This window comes from Theobroma cacao, chromosome 3 (assembly GCF_053813885.1).
Source record: "Theobroma cacao isolate CCN51 chromosome 3, ASM5381388v1, whole genome shotgun sequence".
In the NCBI taxonomy this organism is placed as follows: Eukaryota; Viridiplantae; Streptophyta; class Magnoliopsida; order Malvales; family Malvaceae; genus Theobroma; species Theobroma cacao.
The window spans coordinates 37,375,166-37,391,759 of record NC_142641.1 but is presented as its reverse complement, the minus strand read 5'-3'; the positions used below and the strand labels follow the sequence as shown (position 1 = coordinate 37,391,759).

At 36.7% G+C, this 16,594-nt stretch overlaps 3 protein-coding genes and 1 pseudogene across 8 annotated transcripts; 2 read left to right on the top strand and 2 right to left on the bottom strand.

Moving 5' to 3' along the window:
- Nucleotides 1-253: 253 nt before the first annotated feature.
- On the bottom strand, nucleotides 254-3,708 carry LOC18605318 (GroES-like zinc-binding alcohol dehydrogenase family protein). Its single transcript, XM_007038261.3, has 5 exons — nucleotides 3,418-3,708; nucleotides 2,860-3,001; nucleotides 1,790-2,016; nucleotides 1,359-1,616; nucleotides 254-993 (listed from the first exon to the last, which is right to left on the bottom strand). Exons 1-5 carry the CDS (start codon nucleotides 3,673-3,675, stop codon nucleotides 688-690), a joined length of 1,191 nt encoding a protein of 396 aa, XP_007038323.3. The 5' UTR covers nucleotides 3,676-3,708; the 3' UTR covers nucleotides 254-687.
- Nucleotides 3,709-4,619: 911 nt separating this feature from the next.
- LOC18605317 (expansin-B15-like) lies at nucleotides 4,620-6,631 on the bottom strand. Its single transcript, XM_007038260.3, has 4 exons — nucleotides 6,353-6,631; nucleotides 6,131-6,243; nucleotides 5,312-5,505; nucleotides 4,620-5,175 (listed from the first exon to the last, which is right to left on the bottom strand). Exons 1-4 carry the CDS (start codon nucleotides 6,531-6,533, stop codon nucleotides 4,842-4,844), a joined length of 822 nt encoding a protein of 273 aa, XP_007038322.3. The 5' UTR covers nucleotides 6,534-6,631; the 3' UTR covers nucleotides 4,620-4,841.
- Nucleotides 6,632-9,288: 2,657 nt separating this feature from the next.
- Nucleotides 9,289-15,104, top strand: LOC18605316 (hexose carrier protein HEX6). Of its 5 annotated transcripts, none has more exons than XM_018117684.2 (8): nucleotides 9,289-9,527; nucleotides 9,618-9,698; nucleotides 9,795-9,970; nucleotides 11,480-11,802; nucleotides 11,909-13,461; nucleotides 13,603-14,117; nucleotides 14,304-14,492; nucleotides 14,937-15,104. In XM_018117684.2, exons 2-5 carry the CDS (start codon nucleotides 9,628-9,630, stop codon nucleotides 12,977-12,979), a joined length of 1,641 nt encoding a protein of 546 aa, XP_017973173.2. In that variant the 5' UTR covers nucleotides 9,289-9,527; nucleotides 9,618-9,627; the 3' UTR covers nucleotides 12,980-13,461; nucleotides 13,603-14,117; nucleotides 14,304-14,492; nucleotides 14,937-15,104. The 5 variants fall into 5 exon arrangements, with proteins under 5 accessions (XP_017973173.2, XP_088660396.1, XP_017973172.2 ...); XM_088804270.1 differs by having other exon boundaries at nucleotides 9,289-9,698; nucleotides 13,603-13,796; nucleotides 13,989-14,117; XM_018117683.2 differs by having other exon boundaries at nucleotides 9,289-9,698; nucleotides 13,603-13,825; nucleotides 13,989-14,117.
- Nucleotides 13,694-16,510, top strand: LOC148763784 (uncharacterized; annotated as a pseudogene). Its single transcript, XR_016025309.1, has 6 exons — nucleotides 13,694-13,825; nucleotides 13,936-14,117; nucleotides 14,417-14,492; nucleotides 14,937-15,011; nucleotides 15,079-15,166; nucleotides 15,367-16,510. The product of XR_016025309.1 is annotated as an uncharacterized LOC148763784 (transcript).
- The last annotated feature ends 84 nt before the right edge of the window (nucleotides 16,511-16,594 follow it).

Genomic DNA, 16,594 nt, shown 5'->3' with positions numbered 1-16,594 from the left:
AAGTGAATCGCTGCTCGGATCTCAGCATAAACCTGCATTCAAACTACGAAACCTTTGCAACTTAACTATGGCGTCTGTGCTACATGTTAGTGGAGTGGCTTTGAGAACCCAAAGACTGCTGTAAACGACTCTGTTATGCAACAATAAAACAGAGATGAACAGAGGGTATAAAGCTCGCACACTACATTCATTGAAGAAAGCTAATAAATATTACATATAACTTAGAACAAAAAAACAAAAGAACATAGCCACCTGCTGAAACGTGGTTTACAAATATTAGTTAACAAACTAAACATAAAGCATCCATGATCCCATGACATAGTTACAGTTTTGAAAAAAAACAGCAGACACACACTAAAACTACATATATCCAAACTGAAAAAACACGGTCAAGCATTATCTTCAACACTACAGTCTGTAAAACTGAGCGTCTCCCATCTGACCCATTTAATAAGTCGGCTAAACCCAACATTTGTCTAGGGATTTAGCCCAATTGCCCAAAAGAGAAGAACGCAGCAACCAAAATATAGTGACAGTTCCTCAAAGAGGACATCAGTTTCAACGTACACTTACATATATGGTGTTGAAGTTCTCACATAATCCCACCTGTTACAACATAACTTGTTTTTCATGCAAACTGAGTTCAAAGAAAAATCAGAGTACAGCAAAGAGTTTTCTTCTGATGCCTCATGGAATCAGCAGAACTGACCCAGATGTTCTACGATTCTCAAGGTCTGCATGAGCCTGTGCTGCTTGAGACAAAGGGTACTTGTGATTCACACGAACCCGCAGGATGCCAGATGCAACATTAGCAAACACCTCCCCAGCAGTTTCGAGCAACTCATCCCGAGTTGATGTGTATTGCATCATGGAAGGCCTAGTCAAGAACAAAGATTTTGCAGCAAGTGCAGACAATGGAACTGGATCTGGTGAACCAGAAGACTGCCCAAAACTTACCATATACCCACGAGGCTTTAAACATGCCAAGGAGCCCTAAAAAAATTACTTTTAGTAGAGATTGCATTCACAGCAAAATGTAAGAGTGCAAACGAGAGACCTGGCTCTGTGCAAAATAAACTAAAATTTTCAGGCTAAAAAGTTCGCTAAAATTACTCATACAAGCATATCATTTGGCCCATTGGTTTATAACCTAAATTCTTTGATGAATTCAATAATATAGATTCAACCTAAAAGAAGGTGTATTAGCAGCAACAGGAAACAACATAACGAGCAAAGAACAAACTAGATGATAGAACATCATTTTAAAGTACCAACAGAAGTTTGAGTGCACACCTTATAATATGGACATCTCTTCCATTCAATTATGAGTAGAATAAGGCAAACAGAACAGCAATTACCTGAAAGGTATCTTTCCCTACAGAATCATAGACCACTTCAACCCCTTTGCCTGAAGTTATCTCATTGACACAGGCAACAAAATCCTCTTCCTTATATATTATGACATGGTGACATCCATCTTCCTTTGCTTGAGCAGCCTTCTCTTCGGTTGAGACAGTTCCGATGACAGTGGCACCAAGGGCATTTGCCCACTGGCATAATAAAGATCCAACTCCACCAGCTGCAGCATGAACAAGAACTGTGTGTCCAGATTCAACCTGTATTACAAGATATTGTGTTACAACTTTTGTTAATATGGTTAAGACTCTGATTCTAAACTAAAATAAGATCAAGGAAATGAGGATTAATGTAAGGATAAAGAGAAAACAACGAAGGCGGGAAAGCTAAATTTTACAATTATAATTATAAAACGTGTATCTATTCAACCTACCTTGAAGCAACGACGTACTAGAAACTGGGCAGTCATACCCTTCAGCATGATGGATGCAGCGATAATAGGGTCAACAGAAGGAGGAACTGGCACAACCTTGTCTGCTGGAAGAATTTGCTCCTCAGCATATGAACCCATAGGATTACCAGCATAAGCTACAACATCCCCAACTTTCCTGCCAGTTAGTCCAGGTCCTACAGCTGTCACCTCTCCAACAGCCTCCATACCTGTAATTAAAGAAGGGAAGCAAGTGATTTCTATATGAACAAAGAAAAAGCAAATGATTTCTGCAATAACTATCATTGGCAAAGATGCATATTAACACAATAAACATAGCCTTTCCTGTGATCAATCGTCATCCAAAGAGCATCCTTCGCATCCAAAAACGCAGAAAGCATTTTATACTAACGGAAGTTGACAACTAAAACTAATGCATACTGATTTTTCATCCCATTTGACTTCAGCATGCTCTGTACTTCAGGACATTTAAGTCATTCCAAGGAAAAGCAGACACAAAATACTTATTGAAAAGAAAATCCTAAAGAAGTACCTCATTCAGATATTAATGTCAAGTTTTATATAGATTACATCTGATATCTGAAGTTCCATTTTTAAGATAATCATAAGACCAGGTCCAAAAATGGAATAAATTGCGCTAATCATTATCTTGAAGAACTAACATAAAAGAAATTTGATTGCATCAACTATGTAAAGAAAGATGAGTGATAGACTTACACAATGAAATGTATGGTACAGAAATAGCATTAACAATTGACCATAAGAGCAATTTAGTAGACTTTATGCAACTCTATTGTTAAATTTTAGCTCCCCTATTTTTCCAGAATTTCTAGGCATTCGCATAATTCTTCAATGTAAGTACCCCTAAAATTCAAGATGACAAAAGAGTCAAATTAGCAGCATTTGGACAATAATTAATGAGAACAGACTACAGAGACTTTCTGCACATTAACTAGTCCACAAAACACATCACATATCATCCTGGAAAGTTTTTCATTTCCCATCATGTAAAACTTGTTCTACTTTTACACTTTGATACAATTCACACAAACCTGGCGTAAAGGGCATGGTAGCAGCCTTATAAACTCCTTTGCGGAAATAGATATCAATGAAATTAAGTCCAATGGCTTTGTTCTTAATGCGTATCTCACCCTCCTTGGGGTCCCCAAGTTCCACATCCTCGTATTTAAGGACCTATCATCAACATCAATTGAGAATAAGTAAATATGACAAAGAAATTCAGTTGGCTATGGAAAAAATAAGACAGCGGTAGGCCGATGCCAAGAAGTCAATTTAAGCAAATCATAAACACTCCAATCTAAACAGCTCCAATGTAAATTCTCAGGATATAAGAACATGCACCAAAACATTATGATCCGTCTTAACAACGGCTATAAAGGGGGGAGAAATGATCAAACAGTTAACTTTCTACAAACCCAAAATAATTCAATCAAAATTAAATAAAAAGAAGCGCAAAACTGAAAGTGGCTAAGCATGAGAACAACAAAATGTTTGATTTCTATTTACCCAAACAAGTGGACAACCATTCGATCAAACTCATACAAGATACAAGAGCAAAGCAATGATGTATTAGAAAGAGAAAGAAAGACCTCAGGTCCGCCAAGTTCATGAACCCCGATAGCTTTGACCATTTTTTTCGGTTGTGATAATGCCTCTGCTTCTGTACTCAGTGCCTTGGCTATTATCAGTTTGCTCCTGAGAGTAGAAGATAAAGCTGAGTGTTTAACACCCTTATTGTTGGTCAAATTTTGCACCCAAAATTTTGATGTTGAGACACTGAAAGACTCTGGGACAAAGTGGAGCAGGTGCAAGCGTTGGTTCTGGAACCCAAGTTTTAACAGGCCCATTTTTACTTTACGTTTCTGACTTGTACGCCTACAGAATATCCGTCATCTTCAAAGCAGAGTCCCAATAATCGGATGCGCCAGGTCTTTTCCTGTGTTTGGTGCAGGAGCGAATTATAATTCACGGGCGCGGATGGACGTTTCTAACTCGATGAAAGCAAGGGACCTTGGGCTACAGCAATCCATTGTAGAAGTTGGCCCGGATTCACAATTAAGTAATGGGCTCCGTCCCTCGGCCTAGTTATAGTTAGCAGTTGCATTGTGAGCTGTCCCCGACTCATCTAACTTGATTCCCCAGGAGTCGCCCGCTTGTAAGCATCTTCTTCCCCTGACAGGATCGAATATCTTTCTTTTTCTTTTTTTTATATCGGGAATTTCGATCATTTGGTTTGGTTTGGTTCTGAATTTATTTTGTTTATAATTTGTGTGATTGATTCTGTGAATTTATGTAAATGAAAATGGTAATTTTTGTTAACTAAATGCAAGCACTAACTTGAAATTTTTTTACCGCATGATTATAATGACATAAAAGCTCAAGTGAAAATTTGATGATATTCTTTTTTATTTTTCATTTCTCTGATCTTTTCTCCTTTACGTCATGTGATGAATTTTAATCCATATCATCAATAATACATGGTAATTTTTTTTTGTCACAAATTCTTGTTTCATATAAAAACTTAATTTGATATAAATAAATTATACGGATGACTCGAATGGTAGATTTAATTAAATTTAACAACTTTTTTGTATTTAATTTTTTTTTCCGTATTTTACTCATTTCTTCATTGTGCCTTCTTAAAGGATGGGACTTTTGAAAACCTAAAATTAGCCCGTTTTTCCCATTACCATTTTTCATTTCTAGAGATTAGGGAGGACTAGTGTTGAAAAATGAAAAATAGCAAAACGGAAAACGATGTCTAATTACATCCATCTTGAGCACGTGATGAAATCAACTCATGCACAATATTATAAGGCACTAATTAGACATTATCACTAATTAGGACCGAAGTTGAACTGCTAATTAACATACGTAATTGTCCATGATTAAGCGTTGCTCATTTGGTCATGTAGTCTCGCTTCAGCTTATAAGATGGGAGAGTTTTCCACAATTCCAGGGTTTAAACTTTAACTCCCTGTTTGATGCATGGCCTTGGGAGCACTGCCCAAGCTTACAGGTAATTAACTAAGGATCTATACGTGGCTCCAGGCTTCCAGCCTTGTGGGATCACGTTTTGGGCAACCAGGGTTTGGCCTGATAATTGAGATTTTAATCGGATTGAAAATGGAGGGTGTAATTCTGACCCAGCATCAAGCTTCCACACTGCACCCCATGATTGTTGCATGGCTCGCCAGTCACCCGACCCACTTGACGTCTCCTTCAGATAGACACCGGCAAGATCACCATCTCCCTCTTCAAACTCAACCAGCACTGCAAAGTAGTTAGAGTTTGACCCCATGTCAACGTGGAAGACTATTGTTTTTCCTGAATAGTCACAGGCAACTCTGCAATCCGCCAAACAAGAAAAAATGATAGGACTGTTCCTCATAATTTGTATATTTTCCATGATTTGAAAATGACCATAAGTTTTTTATTGTTTTTTCAGTCTTTCATAACATTGATTAGAAAAAGGATTATTACCTTGCGTATCGAATTTCCAATACTCCAGCGTCTCGAAGTTTATCTTCTTTACCGGCAATTGCCATGGCACCAAATGCTGTTCCACTCAGATCGAAATGTGCAGAGTCGGATGCACAAAGGCCTCCAGGGCAAAAATCTGTTATCACCACCCTGACCGGTTTCCCTGAACAAAAGGGATGTTTGGTGCACTTTACCTATAGCAAAAGACACATTAATTACTATAAACAAACAACAGACTGATCAGGTCAGCCTTTGTTAACAAGCATGATCGAGAAGCAAAAAGTAATTAGATCAGAATATGCAATTCAACAAGTCGAAGAATGAAAAGAACAAGGAAGGCAATGAAAAATGACACTTCTGGGACCGTCTCTGTCTCCTGAAATTTTGTACATATGGAACTATCTCATCCCATTGTCTGCCAGAGAAGAAGGAAAAGTAGTAACAAAAGCAAAAGCTACGAGTGACTGCTACTATTGAAATGGATGGCCAGGATGAGATGTATAACTCAGTGGCATACTGTACTGTGCTTTTTTAAGTATGGGCATGTGCTAAGTCTTGACTCTTGAGTTCAAACTTCCACTAATAATGGGCACTACTTGTACTCGAAAATCTAAATGCACTTTTTGAAAACTTGTATAAATTAAACTGAAGGAATAGTTAAACTTAGAAATTTCTATTGTTAAAGGGGGAAATGAGAAGTTTTAAACGTGTCATATCCAAGTACTTGGAACTAGGAAGTCAAGTTGAACAATGTTGATGTGCATGATTCAGGCAAGTTGCACAATAGGCGTTAGCTCTAAAGCTGCAGCTGGTTCTTACCTGATAACAGGCTCCACATTCTTTGCCTGATTTATAGAGAGATGGGCCGATTCCAGTTACCATGGAAGAGAAAGGAGGCAGTGACACTGCATTACCATACCCACAAGAACCTCCTGCATAAATGACACGCATAGATCGATATTCATTAGTCAGCCTAGTCATGCTTTAATATATATCCCCCCCAACCCACCCCATCCTTCCAAGTCTCTCTGCATTAATTACCATCACTTCCGGCGCCGTCAGGGCTGCCATACCAAGTGGCTCCGGCGGATGACCAATGGATTTCAATGGTTGATAAGTTGAATTGTTTGGACTTGAAGGAAACACACAGCTCAAAGTGGCAAAAGAAGACTAATACTATTATATATGCTAAAGGTAAACAAATATAAGAAAGAGGGGCCATAGTTACACTTTCACTAGGCACTAGATAGAGGCACTACAATAATTTAAGGGGCTTGGAAAAAAACTCTTAAACGTATTGCTATTGGCTACTTAGATATAGTTGTTGCTTACAAAATACCAACCGCTTGTATTTATAGAGAAGAGCATGTGCCTGTCGCTAACAATCCATGTAATTATATCAAAATTTTTTCATTCAATATTTTAATGATCTTGCTGGTTGAACTTTGGCTATAACCAGAAATCTTACATCTGGGGTCACATCTAATTTTTTTTATTATTTGAGATTATAATTATTTCTTCTATGAAAATGATTTATGAGAATTAACACTATTATCAGATATTTAAGAAATTCAATATAGCATTTCGGCAATCAAAAGATAGTTCTAAATTGATATCCTTTTCACTCTCAGCTGAATTTTGGGCCATCCGCCAAGGTTTAAATCTATACTCAAATAGGGGATACAAATAGGTTCAAGTTAAATTAGATTCTTTACTTACTATATAGAGGATTTCAAGTTCAATTTTAAATTTGGAGTCGAATGCATATCTTTTGAGATATATAAAAAAGTCTTTTTTAAGAGATTGAAATGTTTCTCTTATTCACATTTATCGTGAAACTAATTAATATGTCAATTTATAACAACTCAACATGAAGATCTCTTTTTGAGTTTTCATATTTTTAAGTTCCTTCTTCTAGAATTACTTTTTTTTTTTTATTAATAGACATGTTAGGCATGGTATAACCTAAGATGATGTATTTGGATTTTGTTTGATTACTATCTATTTCCGTATTTAAAAAAAAAAAGAAATTGAAGCCTCCAAACAACAATTAATAAAATTACGACCATAGAGACAAATCCCTTGACATGGCATCCTACCTAACGTCTCACAAACAATTATTACTCATAGCCATCATTCTTTTTTTTTTTTTTTGTGTTTTTCTAATCTTGCATCATGCATGCTGGCGCTATTAAATTATCTTATGGCTTCTCTTTCCCCTTTGTTTTCATGTTGCTTATGGCTTTGTCTCTCCTCGTTATTTAAGATACAAAGTGATCATATTTTGCATAGAAAAAACCATTTTCTGACGAAGCAATATTGGAATCGGAATTGATAGCAGTTCCTTCTTGACTAAACTGCATCTATCTATCTACCATGAAAGAATCTTGTCGGTACAGCTGGGGCCGAGCTGATGAGAAAAACACGTTTTCTTCCATGGATTTTGCCGTTGATGGCGGTTGTTGGTCGTTATATCACCTTGAGATTGCCGCCAATCTTTTCAACATGACGGCCATGATTGAATATATTAGTGCTCCTTCCTGGCCAAAACTTGATGCATGCAGGTTGTTTTCTGGGCGTTTTGCTCTCTTTCAAATTGAATTATCGACCTTATCTCGAAAATGTGATCAATGAAATATTGATGGTATAGTTTGGATTTATTTGTTTAAATTCTCCTTTAACAGCAATAATTGAAAATATCTGGATGAGAATGAACTCCCACCCACCGAATCTATCATTCTCTTAAATTCAATTTTTTAAATTAAAGATGGTAGTGGTTAATTCGATTAAGAAATTTTTAACCAAATTAACTAAATGTATTGTAAAAATTAACCGAACCGACCGAAAATGAAATTTTAAACAAATCGATTGAAAATGAAACTTTAACTGATTAATTGAATTAGATCGATTAATTTGATTAATAATCAAATTAATTGAATTTTTTAATAATATTAGTATATATAATATAACAATGTATATTTATATATGTTACTATTATATAAACCATATAAGTTATAATATGATTAATTATTATATGTGCTGTAACTTATAAATGGCTTATATATAAAAATGAATTAATTTGGTTAAACGAATTTTTTTAAAAATAATAAAAAATCAATTGAATTAATGAATTTAATCATATTTATTATCAAATTAACTTAACTATTTTTATCAAATTTATTTGATATTTCAGTTTTAACTGAAAATTATTCACTCTTACATAAATCTAGTTTAATTATTACTGAGTCAAGTTGTTAGGTGTCAATAATAGATGAGCTACGTCTTGGGTATATAAACATTGACTTTTTATCACTTATTATATATAATTTTTGAATTAAAAATATAAATACATAATTTATAAATTTATTTAAACTCTATTTTAATATTGCAAGAAATTGAATTTAAGTTTTGAACCGTATATAAGCTTGCAAGTTAAATGGGTTGGTTTCCTTAAATTAGACGTTGATATTCCTACTATTAAGGTTAGCAGCATATTCCTGCTAGCGGATAACAGAGGCTATGCCCAAATATGCATTGGGCTTACATATGACCCAGTTATTGCAATGCCTTGAGGGAGGGTTTTGTTTAGTCCATTCATTATAAGCCTTGTTGAAATTTTAAACCTAGTTTAATTAGATTATTTATTTTATGAAAATAGTAATTATCCAAAAAAAAGAATATTATTTAATATTGTCAAATATAAATAATTACTTAATTACATGACATAAATTTAATTATCAAATGATGATGAATCAATTACAAATTTTTTTATATGATTGTGTTTATATTAATACGCACTTAAGTACAAAAAATTATGTTTATATTAATATTAAAGAAATATTTTTCTTTATTTAGCTTGATATTCCTAGACTTTAAAGGTAATAAATCCGGAAGAAAAAGGAAAGGAGCTTTGGCATGATCATTACAAAGGTGTCAAGTAGGAAATGAGAAATGTTTCCAATTTCATTTGGGACATAATATTTACAGAATAATTTTGGTCCGTATTTGCTTTGCATGCAAGGCGGGGTGATTGTGCGGTAAAGCTGGAAGTCAGAGCTTCAGGACGGACAGACAAAACATTATCGATTAAACAGGTCGGAGGTACAACTGTTGCTGGTCAACACCCAGAGAGTCAAAATTCTGCTAACCAAAGCTTTTGCAAAGGAGTAACAAAATGAACGAGTGCCATCCAATAATTGAGGGATTCTTCCTGGAGGTTTCTCTTTGCCTTTTCGATAGAGCAAGCAAGATGTATAAGTTTTTTTATGCCTGATTCCGTAATTTATAATTTATCATGTACTGACAGTGAAGTCCACATGGCTCCAAAGTTTCTAGGATCCAGTTCAAAGTTCAAACCTCACATGCTCCAGCAAAATACAAATAACAAGTGATGAAACTCTTGTCTTCTCCTTGATACCAATGAGTCAATGAGATCTTCAAGTCAATTAATACCGCTCTAATCATATCATTCCATTGTCTACAGCTTTGAAACATACTCTTCTCTCCCAAGCACAGCTGTGGGTGAAGCCATGGCAGTTGCTTTAGCAATTACAGATGAAGGTGGGCAATACAATGGTAGGATGACCTTGTTCGTTGTGCTGTCATGTATGATGGCCGCCATGGGAGGAGTCATCTTTGGCTATGATATTGGAATTTCAGGTTTGTCTCAACTCTCAACCAAATTATTTGTATGCTGTTATCTTTCTTCTTTGCCTTAACCAGCAAAATTGTTAATCTAGTTTTAAGCTGAAAATCTTTTCATGCTACCCTTTTCCAATTAATTATGGTTTATGAGATATGATCACTAACCAGCATGAAAAGTAAACTCAGTGTGAAAGCTCTCTAGCGACAGTCTCTTGGCTGCTTAGTTGCGATATATATTTATCCCAACAATAAACCTCTCTGTCAGACCATCCTCGGCAAAGCAGCTTATTGACTAGGTGGTTACCTACGTTAGTGCATTTTGCAGGAACTAAGCTTGAGATTAACAGTGTCAACCAAGTATTTCACTGTAGAACTAAAGGCTGAGAGGCTTTGTCAAACTTCCTACATCCTTTCCCTCCATATTGCTTAGATGTAAGCTAAGCAAGTTAGCTTCAGACTTAGAACTGCAAATGACTTTTCCTTAGTCTTGGAAACTCTGAGCCCTCTGGACCTTAGAATCCCAATCACAACCTGTCTTCTGCAATTGAGATTCTTGATTAGTTATTTCCTGAACTTCTTTGGATTATGGGCAAGAAAAGAAAAATGATCACCAGTTTCCTCATCACTAATAATGCAATGTGCACAGGATGTGATTGTAATAGCAACACCACAACTTTGCAATCTGGCCAGGCCAGCCAAAGTAAGGACTAGGTAGGGACACTGTTAAAAGTATGTCTGGTGTAATGATGCTGAAACCATGTTAGTCTATGCCATTCCACCTTCTCTTGTCATAAGTCCAATGGATTTTAGCAGTTGACAAACTTGCAATGTGCCTAATTATGCCACCATGTCTGCTTAATCCGTTCCACAAGATTATCAAGCCTCATCATTGCATATGCATATATCTCTGTCATCACATGGTTATAAAATGGCTGTAGTCTTTTATTGACAACAATCAGCAGCTTGTATGGGCTTCTTTTAAAAGCATCTAAATTCAGGCAGGACTAAAAAAGGTGGTCCAATCCAAAATTGTTCAAAAAAAAAAATGGAAAATAACCAGAAGAGAAAAGGGTTGCTGTAAAAAGTTCTAGGTCATAAGCATTCTTTTTGGGATAATTGATTTCCAAGATATCTGCAGCCCTTCAATTCTTGATTGAAGTCAATAGGAGTCAACTTATATAGCAGACAATCAATTATTCATGCAAAAGTATGTAACTAAATCCTATTATATCAACTTGACAAGTTTTATACTGCCAAAAAACAAGAGAAGCGAGCTGATTATAACAATATATTGGCTCAATTTGTCCAAAACAAGGAGTCAACTACATGCCAATTGCCATAGAACCTTGATGTCTTCTTGTTAGTAATTCTTAACAAAAGTTCTAGGCTCTATTTGGTTAATACTTTTGTTTTTTACTTTTTGCTATTTGTATTTGGTTTTCTATTTTTTTTCTTTTTTCTTACTTTTTTTTTCCAAAAAAAGGGAAAAAAATTACTCCTAATGATCTCATTGACTATGTGAAGGTGGAGTGACATCTATGGAGCCCTTTCTCAAGAAGTTCTTCCCGGACGTATATAGAAAGATGAAGGAAGACACCAAAATCAGCAACTATTGCAAATTTGATAGCCAACTGTTAACCTCATTTACCTCTTCACTATACGTAGCTGGACTTTTCGCTACTTTCTTAGCCTCATCAGTTACAAAAGCTTTTGGTCGCAAGCCATCAATCCTGGCAGGAGGTGCTGCATTCCTTGCTGGTTCAGCCCTTGGTGGTGCAGCTCTCAACGTTTACATGCTCATATTTGGTCGTATCTTGCTTGGGATCGGGGTTGGATTTGCAAACCAGGTACATGCTTAAGCAAATTCCACTGGAATGTTGAAGCCTTTTTTCTGCATGATCTTTAATTGTTGAACGATACATTATTCTCCAATTTTCTTTATTTGCCCTGCAGTCAGTCCCTCTGTATCTCTCCGAAATGGCACCACCTAGGTACAGGGGAGCAATCAACAATGGCTTCCAGTTCAGTATTGGCATAGGAGCACTGGTTGCCAACCTTATTAATTTTGGCACCGAAAAGATCGAAGGTGGTTGGGGCTGGCGTATTTCCTTAGCTATGGCAGCAGTTCCAGCCTCAATCCTAACACTAGGCGCAATTTTCCTTCCGGAAACACCCAACAGTCTAATCCAGAATAGCAGTGATCATGACAAGGCTAAAACTTTGCTGCAGCGAATACGAGGCACCAGCGATGTCCAAGCAGAACTCGATGATCTCATCAAAGCAAGCTTAGTCGCTAAAAGCATCAACCATCCAATCAAGAAAATCATACAAAGAAAGTATAGGCCTCAACTAGTAATGGCAATAGCCATACCCTTTTTCCAACAAGTGACAGGCATCAATGTCATTGCATTTTATGCTCCAATTCTATTCAGGACAATCGGAATAGGTGAAAGCGCTTCCCTCTTGTCCTCTGTGGTAACCGGGGTTGTGGGAGCAGGTTCTACATTCATATCAATGCTTATAGTAGATAAATTCGGGCGAAGAGCTTTGTTCATGGTTGGTGGAATCCAAATGTTTGTGTCACAGATGCTTGTTGGGGGAATCATGGCAGCTCAGCTAGGGGATCATGGCACTGTGAGCAAAGGGTATGCTTATTTAGTTATATTCTTGATATGTATATATGTTGCTGGGTTTGGATGGTCTTGGGGTCCATTGGGATGGTTGGTTCCAAGTGAAATCTATCAGCTAGAGATTCGATCAGCCGGGCAAAGTATTACGGTGGCAGTAAGCTTTGTGTTCACTTTCGTTGTTGCACAAACTTTCCTAAGCATGCTTTGCCACTTCAAGGCAGGGATTTTCTTCTTTTTTGGCGGATGGGTGGTGGTGATGACTGCATTTGTGTACTTTTTGTTGCCAGAGACTAAGAATGTGCCAATTGAACAGATGGAAAAAGTGTGGAAGGAGCATTGGTTTTGGAAAAGAATTTTGGGGGAAGAGGATGATGAGATTAAGATTCATCATTGAATTTAACGAGTTTTCGATCTAATTGTCTCGCAAGAAGAACATAGAAAACAAGTTTGACTAGCAAACTATAGTTCTTTAGACAACTTTTAAATTTGTAATTCAAATCTTAGAAGCAAGAATCTCAATTTCTCAGTTCTATAATTTAGGATCCCACAACTTTAATGTTTATTAGAAAAGTCACTGTGCATGTAATTGCCCCGGTCCATAGCCAATTGTAGCGGTCAATTCCTCTCCGACACACTCTCTCTCCCCCCTCTCTCGAAATCTGAGCCATGGTTTTTGGCGCGGGGTTTTTAGGGTTTAAATAGTGCAAAAACTTGAGGGACATTTTAGAGACAATTTTGCAGAGGAAGAATAGCCAGCCATGGCAGCCGCCTCTGATAGTGATAATCCACAATTGGAATTACATTTAGTATAAACGGGAAACAAACTCATGCACCCTCCTTCTTTATCTGCCGATCACCTCCTCCCTCTGCTCCACTGTAAGCCCTTAATTCCATCTTCTTCAATATTATCTTTTCTCTGCTTGAAATGAGCTTTTATATTTCATTTCGTATTCAAAAAGTTGCCTTTTTTTCTTTTCCCTTTCTTTGATCACTGTTTAAATTTTTTTATATTTAAAGGTTTCCCTGCACAAATAAGCAAGTTGAGAATTGTCTTTCGACGGTGGAGCAATTGCCGAGCAAATCAATGCAAAATGCCCTTTCCGTATTAATGAAGGCATTGGCTGCAAACCCCCTTTTCAGGAATTCAAATGAGGATGTCAAAGTAGCAGGTTCTTTTCGCATCACCGAATTAACCCGAATAACTGCAACAGGTGCTCCTTGTGACGATAATCAAATGAAGGTGCCTTAATTCCATGAATTCGTTTTCGATGCTTTGCCAAATTTCAGTCGGCCATTTGTAATCCATGTTCTCTTTACATGATGTGTGTGTTCATATTAATGTGTGTTTAGGAGGTATTGAAACTGATTGTATCATCATTGAAATATTTGTTTGACAAGTCCAGCCGCTCATACATTAAGAGGACCTCGAGTCTTGAAATTCTTGCCAGGGTCAGGTTATGTTCAGTGATGCTGGATCTTGATTGTGATGCAGTCATCATTGAAATGTTCCACAATTTCTATAAAGCAGTGAGGTACTAACATCTTCTGAGAATTGCGTTCTCTTGTTAACCTTTATTTGTAATACCCATCCCAAAATTCCCTAGAGAACATAATAGAAACTTATAGTCAATCCAACATAGCAAGAAAGGCTTGGTTGTTGTTGTATTTATTAAAAAAGCAAAATCATATGTTCTGGTGTTTTGTTGTTTGTTTTTCAGGGATTATCACCCGGAGAATGTCTTTTCATGCATGGAGATGATTATGATCCATGTCCTGAAAGAAAGTGAAAACATCTCTATGGAGTTACTCTTCCCAATCTTACTTGTTATAGTAATATGATTGCTCCTACATGCCAAGAGGCATCTGGAGCTGTTGAGCAGAATGATGCCACTACTAATGACCATAAAGTAAGCATCTCAGTGGTATCTAATGCATCTCTTTTCTTTTTGAGGACTCTAATCACTTAGTGCAGCGGTTCTGTAAGCATGTGTGCTCTTCAGGGGTGACAAATAATTTTGCACTACTTAATTTTCCAAGTTTCAAAGCTTTGTTTTATTCCCTTGTGCATGTTGTTCACTCAAAACATCATATGTTGGCTGGTGGGGACACATTTGCTGATACTTTGCAATGGCTTTTGAGCAGATTTGGTCTCTTTATTTTATACCTTCATTAAATCGCTGTAGGCTAATGACAAGCCTAGAGGGTCATCTTTGAATAAGGGCAGCCCAGCACATTTTGTTATTGTTAACTATCTGTCTATTTAGGTCTCTATTACCTATCTATCTACTTCTGTTTTGCAGGGATTATTTTCTTAGAGTTTAAGACTTATAAATGATTATATTCTTTGCCAGGAGGATAAAGGAATTCCTAAAGAAGCAGGTTCCACTAAACAAGTTAATCTTGCAAATGATAAATGTCCGAAGTTGGTTATTAGTTGTGTTGTTATTCAGATCAGGAATGATGACTCATTGGCAGATTTAAACTGCCCTTAAGGAAGAAAGAGCTGATAAGCCCAAAAATGTTGATACAATTGTTGTTGAACCAGATGATTTGGGAACTGAGAAGGTGGTCAATTTTGAATGTAAGTTAGATACTAAGAACAGATTGACAAACCTAATTTGCTATCTACAGAACCTTTGAAAAATTTGTATATTAATGAGAAGGAATTTGAGAATGTGCCAGACCATGATAAGAGCAAGGATCTCCCTGGTTTGTCACTTGAGCACCTGTCCATTGATGGGACTGCATCCTTGCAGAATAAAAAAGAGACAGGTATTTAACCTTCTAATTTGGAATCTACAAAACCTTCTGAAATTTTGTATATTTGTCAGAAGGAAGTTGAGACGCTGCCAGACCATAACAAGGACAGCAAGGATTGCCCTGGTGCATCACATGAGGACCTTCCCATTTATGCGGCTGTGCCCTTTCAAAATAAGAAAGAGATAGGTATTGGACTGTCTTTGGAATCTACAGAACCTTCTGAAAATTTGTATGTTTATGAGAAGGAAGTTGAGACCATGTCAGACCATAAGAAGGACAGCAGGGATGCCCCTGGTTCATTGCATGAGGACCTGTCCAATGATGGGGCTGTATACTTGCAAAATCATAAAGAGACAATATTTTGACCTTCCTCACGTAAAGCAAAGGAGGATGAACTGACTGACTTCCTCAATACCTAGAGGGAGTGTCGCTGATGCTCAGCCCCAGAGGGAGGACAGCATGATTAAGGAGATCATTCCTGTAGTTGATGATGCCTTCAGAAAGGCATCTGAAGGAACAAGTGATTCAGAAGCAAAACAAAATAAATGCTTGTGGGGAAAAGATGACTGCTCTGATTTCAAAGGAGGATACAACTCAGGCAGAAGTAGTTGAAACTGGGAAAGAAAATGGCACTGCAACTGCCTCAAAGGCAAGATCGCTAAAGCTGTCATTACGGACGTTAAATGCCAGCAGTAAAAATGGTGATTGGTTGTCTTCAAAGAAGCTGGAACTGAAGAAAATGGTAGCTCAGGAAAATGTATTTCTGAGAAGGATGGAACAAAATCTTCAACCAGAAATGACGGCAATGCACTTTGCCATTTAGCTGTTTAGTTGATGTTCTTGATTGTTGATTATGTTTTTCTAGATTGTTTAATTAAAGGAATCGTATTGATGTTATTTATGAATTATTATGAGCATTTTATTTAGTTCCACCCTTTATACATATTCAACATCATCGTTTTGATTGCCTTCAAACCTGTGTCCTTTAGCTTTGCTATTTCTCTTTGCATTCTTGTCTTAAAATGTATGAAGGAATTGTTCTGTATTTTCTTCTTGTTAGGTTAAGGACCATTAATTTCTTGCTCTGCTAATAATTCTTTGCCAGGCCTCTGTTTCTATAGAATATGGTGAGAATTCAATTGGTTTGGAAGTCAAATTCTGTTGGCCAAAAGATCAGATGTAAGTATGGATATTAATTTCTAGATTTCCTTATTTATATATCTAAAAACTATTAATTTGCAAAAAATAT